This window comes from Tamandua tetradactyla, chromosome 2 (genome assembly GCF_023851605.1).
Source record: "Tamandua tetradactyla isolate mTamTet1 chromosome 2, mTamTet1.pri, whole genome shotgun sequence".
Classification (NCBI taxonomy): domain Eukaryota; kingdom Metazoa; phylum Chordata; class Mammalia; order Pilosa; family Myrmecophagidae; genus Tamandua; species Tamandua tetradactyla.
The window spans coordinates 56,496,678-56,514,987 of record NC_135328.1 but is presented as its reverse complement, the minus strand read 5'-3'; the positions used below and the strand labels follow the sequence as shown (position 1 = coordinate 56,514,987).

At 54.7% G+C, this 18,310-nt stretch overlaps 1 protein-coding gene across 1 annotated transcript; it reads left to right on the top strand.

Annotated features, from left to right (window-relative positions):
• Window positions 1-2,635: 2,635 nt before the first annotated feature.
• Window positions 2,636-9,582, top strand: LOC143656244 (ral guanine nucleotide dissociation stimulator-like). The gene is made up of 7 exons (XM_077128202.1): window positions 2,636-2,702; window positions 3,205-3,821; window positions 4,537-4,752; window positions 5,057-5,234; window positions 8,746-8,826; window positions 8,975-9,086; window positions 9,558-9,582. The coding sequence occupies exons 2-7, from the start codon at window positions 3,813-3,815 to the stop codon at window positions 9,580-9,582; spliced, it is 621 nt and encodes a 206-aa protein (XP_076984317.1). The 5' UTR covers window positions 2,636-2,702; window positions 3,205-3,812.
• The last annotated feature ends 8,728 nt before the right edge of the window (window positions 9,583-18,310 follow it).

The window sequence follows — 18,310 nt, the reverse complement described above, 5'->3', positions numbered from 1 at the left end:
GACTGCCCTGGGCAGGAGCAGGTGGTTGGGGCTGGGAAGCCAGTGGGTCCTTTATGTTCACATCCCAAGTCCTGGATGGCCGGTGGGGAGGCATGTGCTGGGCGCAATGTCATTGGGCAATGTTACCCGGAGCCCACAAGCTGTCGTCTCCTTTCTAGAGGGGCTGGAGGTGTGAGCAGACATCTGTCTGGGCCTATTCTGGGTCACAGACATGACATAGGGCAGATTCCCCCATGGCGATGGCCAGGCCACTCCCTGACGCTCCCTGACCCAGCCGCCGGGCACTGTGTTCACAGAGCTCCGCAGAGGAGGTGTGCGAGGAGCTGGTGGATGGCGTCATCTACACCATATCTCTGCATAAGAGTCAGGGTCATCTGCAAGGGACACTGCTGGTTCCACAGGTGAGCAGGTACCAAGGGGGATCCTGAACCACATGGGACAGCCATAGGGCTGGGCTCCCACTCTGGTCACTCCTCTGGGCTCTCTCCCAGGACATTCCTGGCCCCATGGCCCAGGGGCCTTCTCCCTAAGGCATCTGGACCTCCACTGCTCATCCACCCCAGGGCCCGGCCACAACCAGGTGAAGTCACTTTCCACATATTTGTTTAACTGTCAGAGAAGAGTCTCTCATATGGTTTTCCTTTCAGGTTAGCCTGAAGCTTGATTCACTTCAGGTATGTTTGCATTTCCCTGTTGTATTTCTGTGTCCACTGCCTGCCCCCATGTCCATGTGCAGGAATCGACACCTGTCCTACCAGGCCTTCTCCAGGCCGTACAGATCTCCATTCAGGAAGGTTCCTCCCATCTCGCATTATTGGTGCCCTTGACCTTCCCAGCTCAGAGGCCGAGGCCTGACTCGGCTACACAGGAGCAGAAGGAGGTGGCTTAGGGCCGTGATCCAGTCCTCAGTGCTACTGGGCCTCGAGGGAAGCTTCCCTGCTGCCCTTTCAGGGACATCTGGGCATCCTAATGCCTTGATCCTGCTGGCCCCAGGGAGAGGCTGCCAGGAGAGAGGGGGCTGCACAGAGGTCATGGCAGACAGCAACTGTGACAGCGGGAGCCAAGAACCTTCCCAAAGGGTGCAGCAGTTGAGTTGCCACCAGCTGCCTGTGATGGTGGCGGGTCCCTGCATCCTGCCTGAGCCTGGCTCTTTTCATTCCTTTACATTTGCTTGATGTGGAGTCAGCGTAGCAAAAGGCATCGCATTGCTGCCCCGACCCTGTGAAGTGGGGGCCCCTGCAGTCGTTACTGCCAGGAGGGTCTGGCTACGCTGAGGCTCTGTTTGGATCCTTGGTCCTGCGGGGTTTTTCTCCCTCCAGGGACACTCCTGGCATCTGCCCATTTGCCGGGTCTGGGGTCTCCATGGCCTCAGGTTCTCAAACCTTTAGATAGAAGAAAGAAATATTAGCAGTTCATTGCCTTGAAAGGAAAGGGCGGCTCAGTCTGTGTCTTCTTGGTACAAGGTCTCCAAACAGGGGAGGAAGGAGACTTGACCAGACCTTTCCCTCCTGGGAAGCAGCCCCAGCCCCAGGGCTCCTGGAGGGAAGGTCACGCAGCCCGGGGGGGGAACTGTTCTGGGGCCTGACCTGCGGCGCCTTGAGCCGCCAGCAGATGCTTTCTCATCCGGAGGGTGGGCTCCGATACTCAGGGCTCGCCAGGAAAACGCTCTTAACTCAGGCTCTCAATGCAGGGAGGGCCATGACGACTCAGCCAGGAAAAATGACTTTACGGGGCTTGATATTTTAATTATGCCCTCACCTCAAATTCTCCTTCTCAGCAGAGGCCCTTTCTCAGCTAGAGGCACACATTACCCCTCTGTCCTCAAGTCCCCGAGGGCTGCAGAGTGGCAGGGCTGTGCTCCCGCCCCACATCCTCCTCCTGGTTCACGGAGCTGCCACTCACCATGTGTCCCCCACCATCCTCCCAGAGGAAGAGTGACTCGGTCCCCCAGGGAGGAGAGCTGCATGGGCAGACAGTGAAGGGCAGCCCTTAGGAGGAGCTGGTGGGGTACCTGGTGCCAGCCTTCCAGGAGGGCACGTCATGCGCGTCAGCACCCTCCTAGGAGCACACTGGGTGTCCCAAAGGTGAGCCCCCACCCAGGCCCTGAGCCCTGGCAGCTCTACCCCCACCAGCGGTGGGTCTCAAGGTCACCTCCTCATCCTCTGGCCTCAGTTTGCCACTCTGAAAGGTGGGTTGGTGAGAGGCCCCACCTCCTGGGCTATTGTAGGCCTGACTGGGAAAGTGCTTCCCTGGAGACTGGCTCAGCAGACAGGGCGGCTGGAGGGGCAGAGGCGGTCCCCAGGCGGTGCTCTCCTCTCGCCGTGGGCAGCTCCCAGCCTCCCCTCACTCCCTCACTTACGTCATTTCTCACCGCGGAAGGAGGTGTAAGGCGCCCCTTAGGGGACCCCGTCTTCGGTGTGGCCAGAGCGGGGTTCACTGCAGCCGGCAGAGGGGCCCCGGCCGTCCCTGTGTCTGGGCAGGTGCACTTAGCGCTCCTTCTCTCACCGCAGGCACAGCAGTGTCTGCCACAGGCCCTTTTCTAGGCGCTCAGCCTCACTCGGGGAGCAAAGCAGACCAAGTCCCTGCCTTCTGGGCTCCGCTGGGTCCGGGACTGAAGTGCGCTGTTCCCCGTCCCTCACCCCTAGGCATGGACCTAAGCTCCTTGGTAGTGACGGGTGAGACGCATGCCACCAAGCCCGGCAGTGAGTGTGCCCTGGGCACCCAGGGAGGGGCTGTTCTTCCCAGTGACCTGGAAAGGGAGTGGGTTGGATGGCGGGGGCGGGGGGAGCGGGGTGCTGGCAGAGCCCTGGGCCCCACTCATGCTATGAGCCAGCTGGAGGGCTGAGTTTAGGGGACTCCGTGTGGCAGGGGTCAGGGGGCGCTGTTCATGGGGTGAGGGGGTGCTGGGCCTCTGGCTGCCCTTTTCCCCACCCCAGCCCCACCACAGCCCCGACGCCCCGTCCACATCTAGCACAGACACAGAGCAGCAGGTCGTCAGCTGCCGGCTCACCAGTCCGCCCTGGACCTCACTCCTGTCTGCCCCCGGCAGGGAGGGCCGGGCTGACTGTGCCCCTGCCCTTTGGGAGAGGAGGTTTGGGCCTTCCCTGTTCTCCTGGAGTGGATGTTTCAGCAGGAGGGTCCTCAGAGGGCAGTGTGAAAGGAAAGGCCAGTATCTGACTCTGCCACCCACCCACCTACCCCCAGCACCCTGTGCTCCATCCTGGAGATGTGGCTGGACAAGCGCTCTGAGGATTTCCTACAAGCACCAGACTTTCCCTGCCCCTGCATCATCCACTGAAGCACCAGGAAGTGGTGATTCTGATGGGGAAGTGCCCATCAGACCATCGGGATCACTTGTTTCAGAGCTGGAGGCAGGTCCACACACACGCGGAGTGGCACTGCACACACTAGAGCTAGAGCCTGCTTCATTCACATCAGAAGCACCAGCTCTAGAGCTTGAAGAAGCTCCAGTGCCATGTCCAGAGAGAACGCCAATACTCGCTCTGAGTGACGAGCCTGCTACATCCATGGAGGCAGCATCTGCTCCAGCACTACTCCAATACCACCTACTGACAGCACTGTACCCACTCTGGAGCAGCAGTCTGCTTCGTCACCATCAGTACTGCCAGCTCTGCAGTGGGAGGCAGCTTTGCCGCCTCCACCGGTACCACCGCCAGAGCTCAATTCAGCACAAGGACTGACCACACCACCAGAGTCTTCCTGCCCCTGGCCTGAGATGTCAAGGATGGGCTGAGGACAAGGCGAACCTCTTGGCGTTTCCTCCTGAGCTGGTGGCAGAGCAGTTTACACTGATGGATGTGGTGAGCATCAGGGCTCATTAGGGCAGAACTGAGTGCATCTTTAGACCATGATCTGCCACTACAGGTTGCCATTCCGTGATGCAGAATCTGAGAATCAGGTCTCAGTCCCAGCTCCACTCTCAATATTGTGGCCTGGACAAGTTTGTGAACCCCCAAGGCCTCATTTTCCCCATCTAGAAAGTAGATACTGGACACGAACCACACTCAGCACACACTGACTGTGATGATTAAATGAGAACAAACAAATAGAAAGTCCTTGGGGGTCTGACCTGGTGTGGGTGGAGGAGAGCTCCCTGGGGTACAGCCAAGTCCACAGGTGGCTCACCCGCTGTTCTGGAGCATCAGTACCAAAAAGATGCTGATGTGTGCTGGGCCTCTGGACCCCCACAGTCCGTGCACCTGACCTAGAGCAAGTCCAGAAGGAATTACCAGGAGGGGCTCAAGTTGCATCTGGACCTGTGTAGGCAGGAGCTTCCACCAGGGCTGGAATCTGTGAGGTGAATTTCAAGCACTCCAGGATAATGCAGCTCTCTTCCCTGCTAGCCTTGGGCTCTGGGTGACTCGAGGGTTGGGCACCCTCTGGGAGCAGAGAATACAGCCCATCCTCAGCCTGTTGAGCTCCTCCTGAGACCACTGGGCCCTGGCCTGAGCCCGGAACCATGGCGGGATCTGGGCTGAGCTAGGGTGGGGCCAGGTAACACCCCCTTCTCCCCAGGAGCTGTTCAGGAAGGTGGTGCCCTACCACTGTCTGGGCTCCATCTGGTCCCAGCGTGACAAGAAGGGCAAGGAGCACCTGGCACCCACCATCCGCGCCACTGTGACCCAGTTCAACCGTGTAGCCAACTGCGTCATCACCACCTGCCTTGGAGACCGGAGCACGAAGGCCCTGGACAGGGCCAGGGTGGTGGAGCACTGGATCGAGGTGGCCAGGGTACGCGCAGGGGCCTCTCAGAGCCCTGGAGCATCCCCTTCGCACTTACCACCACCGGGACCGCGGCCCTCCCCGCCCTGCAGCACTGCATGCCCTGCGTGTGCCGGGCGCACGCTCACTTCCCGCTGGGGCCCATTTCTTAGGTTGAGGAAAAGGCCTCCTGTGGGTGTCACCCCGTGGGCCCACGGCAAACCTGCGCTGGGCATGCGTCTCATCCAGGAGGAGAGATGGCAGCCGAGGGGGCTGAAGTTGGAGCAGGCGGGCCCCTACTCCGAGTCAGGGCCCATTCTTTCTCCCTCCCCAGGAGTGCAGGATCCTCAAGAATTTCTCCTCACTCTACGCTGTCCTCTCTGCGCTTCAGAGCAACTCTATCCACCGACTGAAGAAGACCTGGGAGGAGGTGTCTAGGTGCGCGGGCCTCTCTCCAGAGGACGCAGGGTGGACCACCCCCCTGGGAGGGGGCGTCTGGCCAGGGTCGCTCAGTGAGCCTGGGCTGTGCTGGGCAGCGGGTCCTGGGCAGGGACTGGGCGGAGCTGGAGCGCTCCATCTCCCTGTGGCCTGGGGTCGGCCGCTGTGCCTCAGGACGGGTTCCCTTCCCTGTCGCTTTCAGAATTGGTCCAAACGGGAGCCTGTCCAGTGTCTGCTGCACACCAGCACACCCTGTCCAATTGAAATCTAAGTGGGGGAAAGCCAGTTGCTCAGTGAATTGGGAGTGGGGGCCAGTTGTGCCAACCTGAGAGCTCAGCTGCCCAGAGCCCTGGGGCCTCACGGGGCTCAGAGTCACCCAGCTTCAGAGACCCTCACCCAGGCAGTCCTGTCCTGGATGAACTTGAATTTTCCCTTTTGCCCTACCTGCATTACCCAACCATCTCCTTCCAACTTGCCCTCTCACAGGGACAGCTTCCACCACTTTCAGAAGCTCTCTGAGATTTTCTTACAGAAGAATAACTACTTAGTGAGCAGGGAGCTGGTCAACAAGTACAGAGGAGTCTGGGGGTCCAGGGCTCATAGAGGTTGGCTGTTGGTTTCTCCCTGAATGCTACTTTGGAAAATTCCAGACTGGCCTTGAATGGACGAAGAAGAGGAGGGATAGATTTGTCCTGTGCAGGCGGGGGCAGTTGTAGGGAAGGAGGCCCAGGTTGTCAGAGGTGGTGGTGGAGGCTGGGCTGTTCAGGAGGAGATGATGAACTGGCAGGATTGCAAGTCCCCTCACTGTGGGACACTCTCTTCATGGTGTCTCATTACAAATGACATGGTGCCCAGCTGCAATGAGAAATATTTGAGCGGCTCTGGGATCCAGGGCAGGGCCTGTCTGATTGCACCCAGAAGTTCCACATAAAAAAGGAAGCAAAACTTCAGTGCCCAGAACTGCAAGCAGCCCTCACCCTACCTGGGCCATCAGACCTGACACCTTGGGAGACCCATTCCTGAGTAGACACAGACTTTTGTGCAGACGTGACGTGCTGCAAGGACACTCGGGGAGGCCGGAAGCCTTTGGTGTGATCTCGGGCAGACTTCGGGGCCTGTGACTTCAGTGGGCAGGGAAGGCAGGGGCTGTCCAACTAATCTCCAGAGTCAGCCCTCCTCTCCCTCCACAGTTCGGCCGGCACATGGCCCTGACGTGCCCTGGTGAGCCGGGAGACCTGCGCCCCAGTTAGTGATGTCCGCTCAGACCAGGATCCCTCTGGGAGGAAGCAGACTTTCCTTGGACTCCCTGTGTGACCTGGGACAAGTCACCACCCCTCTTGGGCCTGTGACCCCATCTGAATGGAGGGGTGACCTCACGGCGAGGCGGCGAGGTTCAAGGGAGGAAAAGAACGTGGCCGGACTTCCTGTGGCTCCGTGGTGGAGAGGGCCACAGTGAGAACCGTAGCGAGTCCTCTAGACACTTGATTAAGTGTGTCTAGTCCTTGTTCACACATGGCAGATGAGCAGACAGGCTCGGGGAGGCCAAGCCCCTTGCCCCGGGTCACACTCCGGGGAGACTGGGGACACTGGTGGTGGCAGCTGCATTTCCACCCCCACTCGAGCAGGTGTCCAAGGCTCCAGGGACAGTGGGTGAGGGGCCGAGGGTTTCACAGACCTTGTCCTGTCTTCAACTCTGTCAGGAAGGGACCTCCAGGTTTTCCACCCTGGAGATGAGCCCCAAGAGGGCACAGAAGAGGCAGCAGGTGCATTCAGGGACTAGAGGAATCGGGGGTCAGGTGAGTAGCTGTGTCCCTGGCTCTGGCCCTTCCCCTTGACCAAGTCTGGTCACCCACCCCCAGCTGGACTCATGGGGAGTAGCATTTCCCCTCATGTATTATTTGCGGAGCTCAGAGAGGTTTGTCTCTTTACCCTGAGCATTTCTGCAAGCTGCTTGGTACAGTGAACCTGCTACAGGTAAGAAAAAATGTTTTTGCAGGAAATTGTACAACGGCAGGGCTGTGAACGTGTTTAGGTACCAGGGCACGGGTTGTTACACAGCCACTGCGCTGAGTCCCCCAAGTCTACCCAAGACCCCTTGGCCCTTTCTTTGATAACTCTGGACCACCCTGTGAGCATTAATCTAAAGTTAATGCTTCATGCAGGAGGGGGCCTTGGGACCGTGGACACCACTTTGTTTTCTTTCTCTTAACCAAGTTGCCAGCCCTGCCTATCCCAGCCCTATCCTGACTCCCTTGAAACCTACCTAGCAGCTATGGGGCTGCAGATGAAAACAACTCAGCATGCAGGAAAACAAAGGAAATAAGACTCTCTCAGACTGTGATATTTGTATATATCAAACTGTCTCCCGCCCTTCCCTCCCTGCTCCCCTCACTCAGGCCTTCAGGCTCCCCAGGCGCTGAGCGACGCCTAAGTAGGGAGCCCTTCTCCCCGCTTCCCCTCCTCTAGCCTTTCTGGAACTCCAGGCAGCCTGATCACTATGGCGGAAAACACGTGGTCCTCAGTCCAGCCCTCACCTGTGCCTCGGCCTCCCCCTCCTCTCTCCCCGTGATTCCCCCCCCCACCCCCACCCTGACAAGGCTGTCCTGTGCCTTCCGGACTCGATTTTGCTCTCTCTTCCCTCCCACGGGAGCTCTGAATAGTGTCATCCTTCTTTGTTGCCCATTGTCTGGAGCAAGTTTCTCTTTGACGTCCCTCTGAGCCACCTCTAGGGCCTGTGTCTGTTCTGACTGATTAGGGTCAAATACATCATCCCCGTACAAGAGAGTTCGCACACACAGAGCTCGGAGTGAGGTCTCTGCAACGTGCTGGGGCGGGGCGGGGTCTTTGCGCAGTAGCAGGTACACGCTCAGCCCTGACCAGGAGCGATTCAGGGCCTCGGTGGCAGCGGCAGCACGAGTTCTCACTTAGGGAAACTGAGGCCAAGTTAGCGGCACAGCTGGGACCAGAACCCAGAACTCCCAATCTTCTGCCTAGGGGCTGTTTGGCCGTGAGTCCAGGATTGGTTTCGCTAAGTGAATGTATGGCTCAGTGCATCGTTCATCATTCCCTCATTGCTTTACTCCTTCCAGGCCTACCATGTCACAGCCTGGAGATGAAGCGCAGAACCTGAGAGCCCCTCTGCACGGAGCTGATAGCTTAGAAAGGGACAGGCAGACACTGAGCAAGTCATCACAAAATACAGCTTTACAAATGCCGGTAACTGCTATATACTGGGAGTTGAAGGTATGCCAGGCATAGCTTAAGAGTGCTGGTACGTGTTAATGTATTTTATCTTCAAAACAATTTGGGAACTAGGAAGTATTGCCCCCTTTTTATAAATAATGGAACAGAAGAACAGAGAGTTTAAGTAACTCAGCCATGGTCACACAGCTAAAAGTGGTGGAGGAGGGATTGGAACACTCTGAATCTCAGTTTTCTCAACTTATGCAAGCAGCGTGACGCAGGTGAGCAGCAGGACTGGTTTAGTCAGTGCTCAGCAACAGCGCAGGAATTTCAGAGGCTCCTGGGCACCTGAGGTGGGCAGAGCCTCACCTCTATGCTGGTGGTTCCCCGGCCCCTGCACAGGCTTCCCGAGTGACTTTAAATGGTCAGACGTTGAACAGGACCGGGGCCACCAGGGACGTTATGCTCGGGGGAGCAGGATGGGTAAGTACTGGGCTCTCTCCGCAGAGGGCAGCGTCCCGGCCTCACAGCGGCACCTGGGCTCCCCACCCCACCCCACAGCCCACGCCAAATGGCTGCCATTCCTCAAGGTGCCCTGGGCTCGCCCATGCCCATCACTTTGCTCCTGTAGCCCCCAGCTGGATGCTGCCCACCCCACCTCGGCTGCTCTCTGCCAGGCTGCTCTGCTGGGAGCCCGCCCTCATCAGCGCAGCCCCGTGCGTCCGCCTTGGGCCCGCACCCAGGTGTGCCTGACCACTGGCCATGGGGGGAGGGGGCTCAGGTGGGCGGCCGGGATCACATATCTTCTCTCCCACCAGCCTGGAGAATTTAAAAGGGACTTCAAGGTTGGATTAAAGGCCACACTTAGCTCTAGGGGGAAATCTGGTCTAGCAGTTGGGCTCTCCTGGTATTGACATTTTACCACCTTCTTCACCGACCGAAAGTTCTGCTTTGTAGCCAATTTAAGTGCTTCTTTACATTTAAGTCCCCAAGGCTGCTTTCTCAGCTGGAGAATGCAGTCATTATTGGTAAACTTCATTCAAAAGAATTTTCTATTAATTTTTTATTTTTTCCCCCAAGAGAGTGAAATCATCCTGACACTCCACCAGGTGAGCTGTCACCTGAGCGACTCAGTGCCACCTACATGGCCAGAGCTGGTGCCGTCCCCTCATATGGCAGGGAGACCTGACCTTTAGCCTGGCCCTTCTCCCCAGGCAGACAGCTGGCCTGGACTTGTAGCAGAGGTCAGAGCCAATGTCAGCTCTCCGAGCTCGTCAGCAGCATCTGGGGAAACTGTCGGGTGCCGTGCCCTTCCTTGGACTTTCTGAGCGTGACGAGTGTGGGGTTGTTCATGAGGGTCTGTAGCAGAAGCCACCGCGTCCTGGACCTCGCTGAGACACGGGGCCCTAGGATGGATCAGTGCAGGGGGACCGGGTCAGGGTGCAGGCCTCTGCCCTTTACGCAGGCGGTAGAGGAGATGCCCGGGGAGCCGAGGTGTGTCAGGATGACATGGACAGGAACTTCTGGGAACCAGGGGGACTGGAGGGATGTGAGGCGGTCCCACAGAGCTGGGCATCTGAGTGTGTGGGGACAGTGATGAGACAGTCCAGGCTGGTGAGCCAGGCTAACAGGTGGGCTTTCCAGCAGAAGGTGGCACCTAGGTTGGGGGTGGAGGCTGGGAGTGGGCACTGGGAGGAGGCAGGAGGGGGTGCCCTGGACAGCTTGTGCTGAGCTCCATCTAGGAGGGCCTCTGGCCTGAGGCTGAGATGGCTCTGGGGACTCAGGATTCAGGATGGAGGCTCAGCCAGCAGAGTGAGGACGCAGCCCAGTGGGCAGGCCAAGGGCCCGTGGCCTGAGAGGGTCCCACAGCCAGGCTGACTGGGAGCCACTGCTCTTAGCTCATGGGTTGTGGGGCTCTCAGGCACAAGTGGGGAGCAGGAGGACAGGGTTGGTGATACCTGGGGCATCTCAGGGGTCCCAGTGAGGCCTTAAGGTGTTTATTCCCTGCTGTCCAACCCCACTGTAGAACCAAACATGAAAAATTACCTGCTGCTTGACTTTGGAACTGGAATTTGACAGCCTCCTGCAGCTTCCTCTCCCTGTGGCCTGTCATTAGGATGTGACAGAAGCTGACAAGTGCAGGGTTGGTGTGATAGTGGTCCACAAAGAGCATGCCAGCCCACGCCCGGAACCCTGAAACCAGAGGGCACATCAGGTAAGGCTCTGCCTCCCCAGGATTGCCTGCATGGTGCTTTTTATGACATATTTCCAGTGGCAGATTCTTGCCAAATGGGACGCTTGTCTTTGCTGAGATACTTAGAAAATGAGGTATAAAGAGCTGGAAATACCAAAATATACAAATAACCCTTAAACTCAATAATAAAACAACACAGAAAAAGGGCCAAAGAACTAAATAGACACTTCAACAAAGAAAGTGTATGGATGAGAAATAAGCATAAGAAAAGATGCCCAGGGTCCTATAGCATTAGGAAATTGCAAAAGAAACAAAGTCCACTCTACACCTTTAGTATGAGTGAAATCTAAAACAGCTACAACACCAAATGCTGGAGAGAATGCTGGGTGTCAGAAACTCTTATTCATGGCTGGTGGGGATGCAAAATGGTACAGCCACTTTGTAAGACAGTTTGGCAGTTTCTGCAAAGGAAAATACAGACTTACCACATGACCCAGCAATCATACTCCTTGGTATTTGCCCAAAGGAATTGAAAATTATGTTCACTAAGAAACCTGCACAGGAGTGTTTATAGAAGGTTGTTTTTTTATAATTGCCCCAAATTGGAAGCAACCAATATAGATGATTAGATGTAGTTGAATTGATAAACAAACTGCACAAATATATAATGGAATACTATTCAGCAATAAAAAGAAATGAGGTCTGAAGCCACTAAAAACACATGGAATAACTTTCAATGCCTACCATTAAATGAAGGCAGCCAGTCTGCAAAGGAAACAGACTGTATGATACCAACTATATGACATTGTGGAAAAGGTAAAACTACAGACAATAAAAAGATCAGTGGTTCCCAGAGGGTTTGGAGACGAGGTGAATAGGTGGAGCACAGAGCATTTTTAGTGCAGTGAAACTATTTTGAAGAATCTTTTGTTGCTGGGTTATGACATTGTGTATTTTCCAGAACTCATATAACTGTACACACAAAGAGTGAACCCTAATGTAAACTACGGGCTTTAGACCCCCAAATTGTATCAATACTGGTTTATTAATTGCAAGGCAAAAATAGGATAAGCCCTGTGTGTGGAGAGGTGTGTATGGTAAATGGGAATGTTCTTTCTATGCACTTTTTCTGTAAGCCTAAAGCTGCTGAAAATGAAATTTAAAAAAAGCAGTGGAGAGATTCCTATCCATCCATCTTACGGGAACTGGGGATGCATAGTGGCTGGAGCCACAGGTGCTTTTCCAGAGAAGCTTCTGGTCCACGCACTGAATGATTGAGTGAATGAATGGACATAGGGTACAACAGTCACTACATTTGCTTCTTCAGAAATGTCTTTGATTATCAAGCAACTGAATGGACCATTTTCCAAACAACATGAATGTTTAACACCACCCAAACCCCAGATGTAGTTAATTCTGAAAATCTTCAAGAAGTATTGTTCATAAACTTATTTCTCACTGTTCCGGTAGCATTTGGTGACCTCGTCCTGCCCTCCAATCCTACTAGAAAGAATGTGCCAGAACTTTCTGCACAGCAGCCTTGAACACCAGTCTGACCTTCAGGCTGTGCTCACTTTCCAGACTCAGCCTCACGGCCTCTCTGGAGCTGTGCTCTAAGCATCACGTGAGCTCGGTGCCGGCACGGTCCTCCCAGGCAGCCTCACAGAGGTGTGGAGTGCAGCCTCCCCAGGGGACAGAGAGGCGGGGCTGGCAGCCTACCCATGTAGGCCCACTTGTAGCCTCTCTGCAGGATGGTCCTGTCAATGCGCGCGATCAGCCACGTGCCCAGGATGCAGCTGAGGAGCAGCCGGGACAGGCAGGCGCCCAGGCCCAGCAGTGTGTTGTAGAAGAACAGAAAGTAGCTGAAGTTGTGGAACGCGCTCCTGCAATCGGAGTGTGACAAGGAGGCTGGGCGGGTGGGCTCCGGAGTCCCCCAGACCCGGGGTCAAATCCTACCCACAGCTTAGGGACCCGGTGTGGTCAGTGGGTGCTGGGTGCAGCCACTGCCCAGCCCGGAGCGAGGACCTGCCCAGACAGAGCAGAGGCTGCTGAGCCCAGCGCAGGACCAGGGCTGCCAGGGCCTGCCATTGCTTCAGCCGTGTTTGCCGGATAAGAAATCTCAGGGGGGTGGGCCGCGGTGGCTCAGCGGGCAAGAGTGCTTGCCTGCCATGCCGGAGGACCTCGGTTCGATTCCCGGCCCCAGCCCATGTAAAAAACAAACAAACAAACAAAATATAATAAAACAAGAAAATGTTTAAAGATGTTTCCCTTTCTTCCTCCCTTCCTTCCTTCCATCCTTCCTTCCTTCTCTCTGTCTTTCCTTCCCTTCCTCCCTCTCTTTAAAAAAAAAAAAAAAAAAAAAAAAGAAATCTCAGGGGGCCTCCCCGGTTTCATGGGTACAGCAGAGGTTGCCTCTGGGATAAACTCCAAACTGGTCATACTGATATTCAAGGCCTCTCTACTCCAGCCTTTCTGGCCTTGTCAGCTTGTGCCCCGGCCTGGCCTCCTCTGCCTCAAGCCCCCTGGTGGCAGCCCTGTGGGTCACTTACCTTCCCCTGGAGTACTTGGTCCTTGTGGCTTCCAGCCTCCCCCGTGCTTGGGCTGCTGCCGGCCACGCCCTCCTCTCCTCTTGCCCTTAGGTCCCCCATCCTATGGCCCCACCTGCTGAGTTGTTCATCACCCCTCTACCACCCCTTGCCTCGCCTCCTGCATTATTCATATTTCTTTTCTAGTTGGTTGGGACCCTCTGGATGCTACTGCGATTGTCTGTGTACGCGTCTGTCTCCTCCAGGGGCCTGAGAGCTGCTCAAAGGCAGGTGGTGCGGGGATTATCTCTGGACCCTGGAGCCGTGTCGTTTCCTCCACAGCTCAGTCACTGTGGATGAATGACTGTGGAAGGATGAGCCTGTGCCAGGCAGAGTTGTTCTCAGGTGCTAATAAGATGCAGCCTTATGGCCCACTTTGAGCAATGGACCCTTATCTGTGAAACGGAGAGCCTGAGGTCATAGGTGTGTGGCGAGGCCACTAAGGTCACGCAGCTGGTAAGTGGTGGGGACAGGATGCAGCCCGACTCCAGGGCCCTCCTGCTGAAGCACAGCCCACCCGCCTCTCAGGGGGAAAAGGGTCCCCCAGGACTCAGCCAAGAGCAAGGGGGCAGAAGGCGAGACGCCGAGCGGGAGCCCCGCGACCCCCCATTCCCTCCCGCCCCCACCTGTGGTGGAGAGCCAAGGGCTTCTGCTTGTCCGCCGGGCTCATCTTCGGCTGCAGGAAGAAGGTGGCCGCGACCCGCACCTGCAGGACCATGAGACCCACGACGACAGTCACGGTGAGGCTGGAACACAGGGCGGGACAAGCCTGAGGCCACCCCCTGTCCTGAGGTGGCCTTTTCCACTCAACAACGAGCCCTTCCAGAACCCCCGTGGTAGAGGAGGGAGATGTTGCCCATCCATAACTGGGCCCTGCGCCCTAGTGTGCAGACCCCTCTGCGCCCATTGTGCAGACGAGAAAAGTGAGGCTCACAAAGGGCAGGTGGCTTTCCCAAGGCCACATGGTCAGGTCTCCTGGCTCCAGGCCACAACTCAACACTCTAGCACTTAATTGATGTCCTCCGTGGCCACAGGACAGCAGCTGTGAGAGCGGTTTAAGACGTTGAGACTCAAGATATATTGGTCTTTCAGAAGGGTCTGAGAGGAGACAAGAGACGGGGCAGGGCAGGTTTGGCCCAAAACCCACAAGGGTCCCCAGGTAAATGTGGATCCAGAGAGGTCAGTGTGGAGAGGCCCCCGGAGAGCTCCACATCCCGCATTGGGCCCTCCCACGGGGCAGTGTGCAGCAGCGGCTCAAATGCAGCACTGGCATCAGACTTCAAAATACCTGAGACCATATAAGCACATGACTGGGGTCCTTCCCCATCCTGCCAGAGCTGTGGAAGGGGCTTGTGCCAAGCGAGGGGCTCTGAAGCTTAGGCGTCACTAGCTGCACAGGAAATCAGCCTTTGGATTTGGTTTTCCGGAATCAGAAGTTGAGAAGCCTCAGTCTGCTCCAGGTCTACTGCTGGGCTATTGGGACACAGACTGCGGACTCTGACCTCTGCACACCTCACCACCTGCAGGACAGAGCTGGCCGGTCTCACATCTGAAACACATGACAGCAGCTTCACAGCTTCTCTTCAGAAGGAACCTCCTCCTTTTGGAGGCGCCCCCACGTTGTCAGCTCCCTGCTCTCACACCTCCGGCCTTGGCTCACACTGCTCTGACTCCTGCAGGCTCCCCCTCCTGGGCTCCCTTCCCAGGCCAGCTCCTGATTGTCCCTCAGAAGGCTCAGTGCAGAGCATCCTCCGGGAGGCCAAGAGCACACGTTTTCCTCCACAGTCCCGGAAGCTCCCAGCACGGAAGATGCCGTCTGACCCACCTCTGCAGCAGCCTGGAAGTGGTGGGCTGGGGTGGGGTGAGCTGGCAGAGATGTGGAGGAGTGTGAAAGCCAGACTGCTGCTTTCAGGGGACAGCTGAGCATGTATAGCCATCTCTCCATCTCATCCCAAAACCTCAAAATGATAGGAAAAATGTTTAAGAAACCAAAAACATAACCCCACTTGAAAGCGGCCATCAGGGACACGGAATCCACGAGGCGAGCCTGAAAGACGGAGGACAGTTGGGACTGGGCCAAAGAGGAAGAGCTTACCCCATACAGCCCCAGAAAGTGGGGCCCACCAGAGGCTCCCCCACCTGTGACAGGAGAAGCCAGAGGAGGGTGGGGCTGGCCACAGGCCACCGAGAGATGAACTGGGGTGTCACAGAGAGAATAAGGCAGGACGTCCCTGTGCAAATGCCCCCTAAACTGCAAAGATTGAAAATACCTGCCCAGCATTACTGAGCCTGCAGACAAGTAGGATTTGTCTGTGGATTTTCTGTTGGGCACAGTGTAAACAGGCTGAAATACTCACTCTGAGGATTAATTTTGTAAACTATACTAAGAACCTTTAAAATGCAGTAATTCCATTTCTAGAAATTCTACGTCTAAGAATACAAGCTAAATATATGGTCGGAGAGGTGCCCAAAGGCATGTGTCAGACAGCTCGGGGCTCTGACTCTCTCTGCTCGCTGCTGCTCTAGCTCTCATCCTCCCCCTCCCGTGGGCGTCTACCCTTCCCAATGTAATGTATGTGCCTTGTAAAACATCAAAAATTAATAAGTGTGTAAAGCAGAAAATAAGAATCCATTCTCCTGCCAAAATTTTATATGTTTATAACTTAGAAGAATTTAAGCACAAAAGGGATAAGGCTAAGCTTGATTCTCGTTTCATTGAAGACATAAAAGAAACTTCTATCAGAATAGACAGACCCGCCTAATTCTTTTTGATGAGCTGTGCTGCTGGGTCCATCTCCTGCTTAGAGGGGCTGAGCCAGGGCTGAGCCTGGTGACATCTCATAGCAGCTGAGCTCAAGGAGGGACTATGGTGTAACGCTCCAAATTCGAGGCCTATGACTATGGAGCCTGGTCCGCCTAGGCTAGCCCCACTCCAGCAACCACTGCAGGGAACAGATAAAATACCTGTGGAGTCAGCCCAAATGTCATTTCTTCACCTCTGAGGTCCATACTGCTTCCTGGTGAGTCCAGGGCTGGTCGGGCAGATTCGCTGAAGGGTAAACAGCATCCACAGGGCAACAGCGAAGCGGTGCTCCCCTTTTTTAGAAGAACCTCATAAAACTGGTGATCGCTTATGAATGTACTTATTGTATATTGTAAGATGAAAAGAAAAGGGTTATAAAATACTATGGTACCCAGCTCTTAACAGTGGTTGTCTCTGGGAAGTGGCATTAGAGGTCCTTTGGCTTTTTTAATTCTTTCCTGATATTTTCTTGTTAGTTCAAGAGAGCGAGACTGTGTGACGGCTGCGTATCTCTCCCTAGTGCTTCGAATGGTGCCTGACAATGCACACAACAGTCAATACCAGTTACAGGAATGTCCGGGCTGCTTTTTTTTTTTTTGTATGCTGTATGCGAGGTCACATTTCATTCTTTTTCCATGTGAGTATCCTGTTATTGCAGCACCATTTGTTGACTTTTGTTTGCTTTTCTGTTTTTGTTTTCTTTGTTTCTTTGGGAAGTGCATGGGTCAAGAATCGAACCTGGGTACCCGCATGGCAGGTGAGAATTCTACCATTGAACTACCCTCGCACCCCCGACTGGGTTGTTTTTTCCACCAAGATTGAAAGTTCCAAAAGCAATAGAACACCATTCTGAAGGGAAGATGTCACAAAATCAGCCTAAAGTGAAAACAGGCAAGGTCTGTTCATAAAAGGCCACAACTTACAAATTTTTCATTGTTAAGAATTTCTTGGACAAAAATAGCTGCGGGGGCCAATCTGATGAGAGACAAAGAGACACAGAGCTGTGAGTCCAGAGCGCAGCCATCTGTGTACCCTGCTCCCTCCCCCAACACCCCTGTGCTGTGGAGAAAGGGGTGTCTCTGGGCTCCCAGAGTCCTCTGTTTCCTTAGGTCCTAACAACACCACTCCACAGCAGGGAGCTAAACACACCAGCACAGCTTTCATTGCTTGATGTCACTTTATCATGCGTCACGTTGTCTTAGACTCTGCTATTTTATATGATCCTAATTTAATCTTCACATGTACTTTGCAAGGTAGGTTGTATCATCCCCTTTATAAAATGAGGAAACTGAAGCCAGGAGGGGTTTGGTAACTTGCCCACATAGAGGTGACTCTGGGAGGCAGGCTCCCCTGCAGGTCACCATCCTCCCTGCCCAGCTGGGGCCCACACCTTAGATCTCCTGACATTTGCCCTGTGCGTGACTCATTGAGGATCCCCAGAGCCCAGACCAATGCCTGGCACAGAGGCTCAGGGAACGTTTGTCAAATTCAGTGGAAACTTCCCTCGGGTAACTGGGGCAGAGAGGGTCAGTGACCAGGCATTGTGACACAGGCCTGCTCTATCTCAGCTCCAGCTCAGTAAGCCCAGGGAGCAGGGGGTTGGCCGACTTGCAGGCAGCAGGTGGAAATGTGTTCCCACTGTCTAGTGTAGAGAAGGATTAGGGAGGAGGGAAAAGGTGCATGCAGCATGTGTGTGTGCATGTGTGTGTACACACCCATATGAACATGTGCACCTGTTTGGTGCATGTGTACACCTGTGTGTCTCTGTGTGCAGGTGTGTTTGTGTGGACATGTGTCCACGTGTGTGCATGTGTCCATTCACGTGGTACCTCTGGCAGCACATTGACCTGCATGTTGGAATGTCAGGCTCTGGACCAGTCCTGACTTCCCTCTGTGAACCCCAGGTATCATCAAGTTCAGGCAGCCTCCCGAGAATCCTGCTTTGGGGTGGAGGCAGATGCCTGGTGTGCTCACGTGCCAATTTGGAAGAACGAATTATCAAATTATCAAGGATTTTGAAAGCCATTTGTTAAAAGGTCATTGTGAATTAAATTATGTAAACTTGTATAGAATTAAAGAACATATTAAAAACAAAGATGATAAAGACTCAAATTTTATCACTTCCTAATTATTTTGTTCCCTTTTACTATTAACTATGATCTTGAGGCTATTTACATCCACAGAGTGAGGATGAGGAGACCCTATCTAACGGTTGTTACTGCACGTCTCTTCCAACTGCTTGTGTAGTGACAACATGTTGGAAGCGTGAAATCAGCCAGGGTGGGAGTAACTACACCATGGAAATAGGTAAACAGTGCTGGGAATGGCTTGGTTTATTGTTTTTTTACATATTCTATAAAGTAGTGGAGAAAATGCTAAGAATGT

Coding starts and splice junctions, on each gene's coding strand:
- LOC143656244 (XM_077128202.1), top strand. Junction 4,753..5,056: donor ACTGGATCGAGGTGGCCAGG/GTACGCGCAGGG, acceptor CTCCCTCCCCAG/GAGTGCAGGATCCTCAAGAA. Junction 8,827..8,974: donor TGCTCGGGGGAGCAGGATGG/GTAAGTACTGGG, acceptor TTGCTCCTGTAG/CCCCCAGCTGGATGCTGCCC.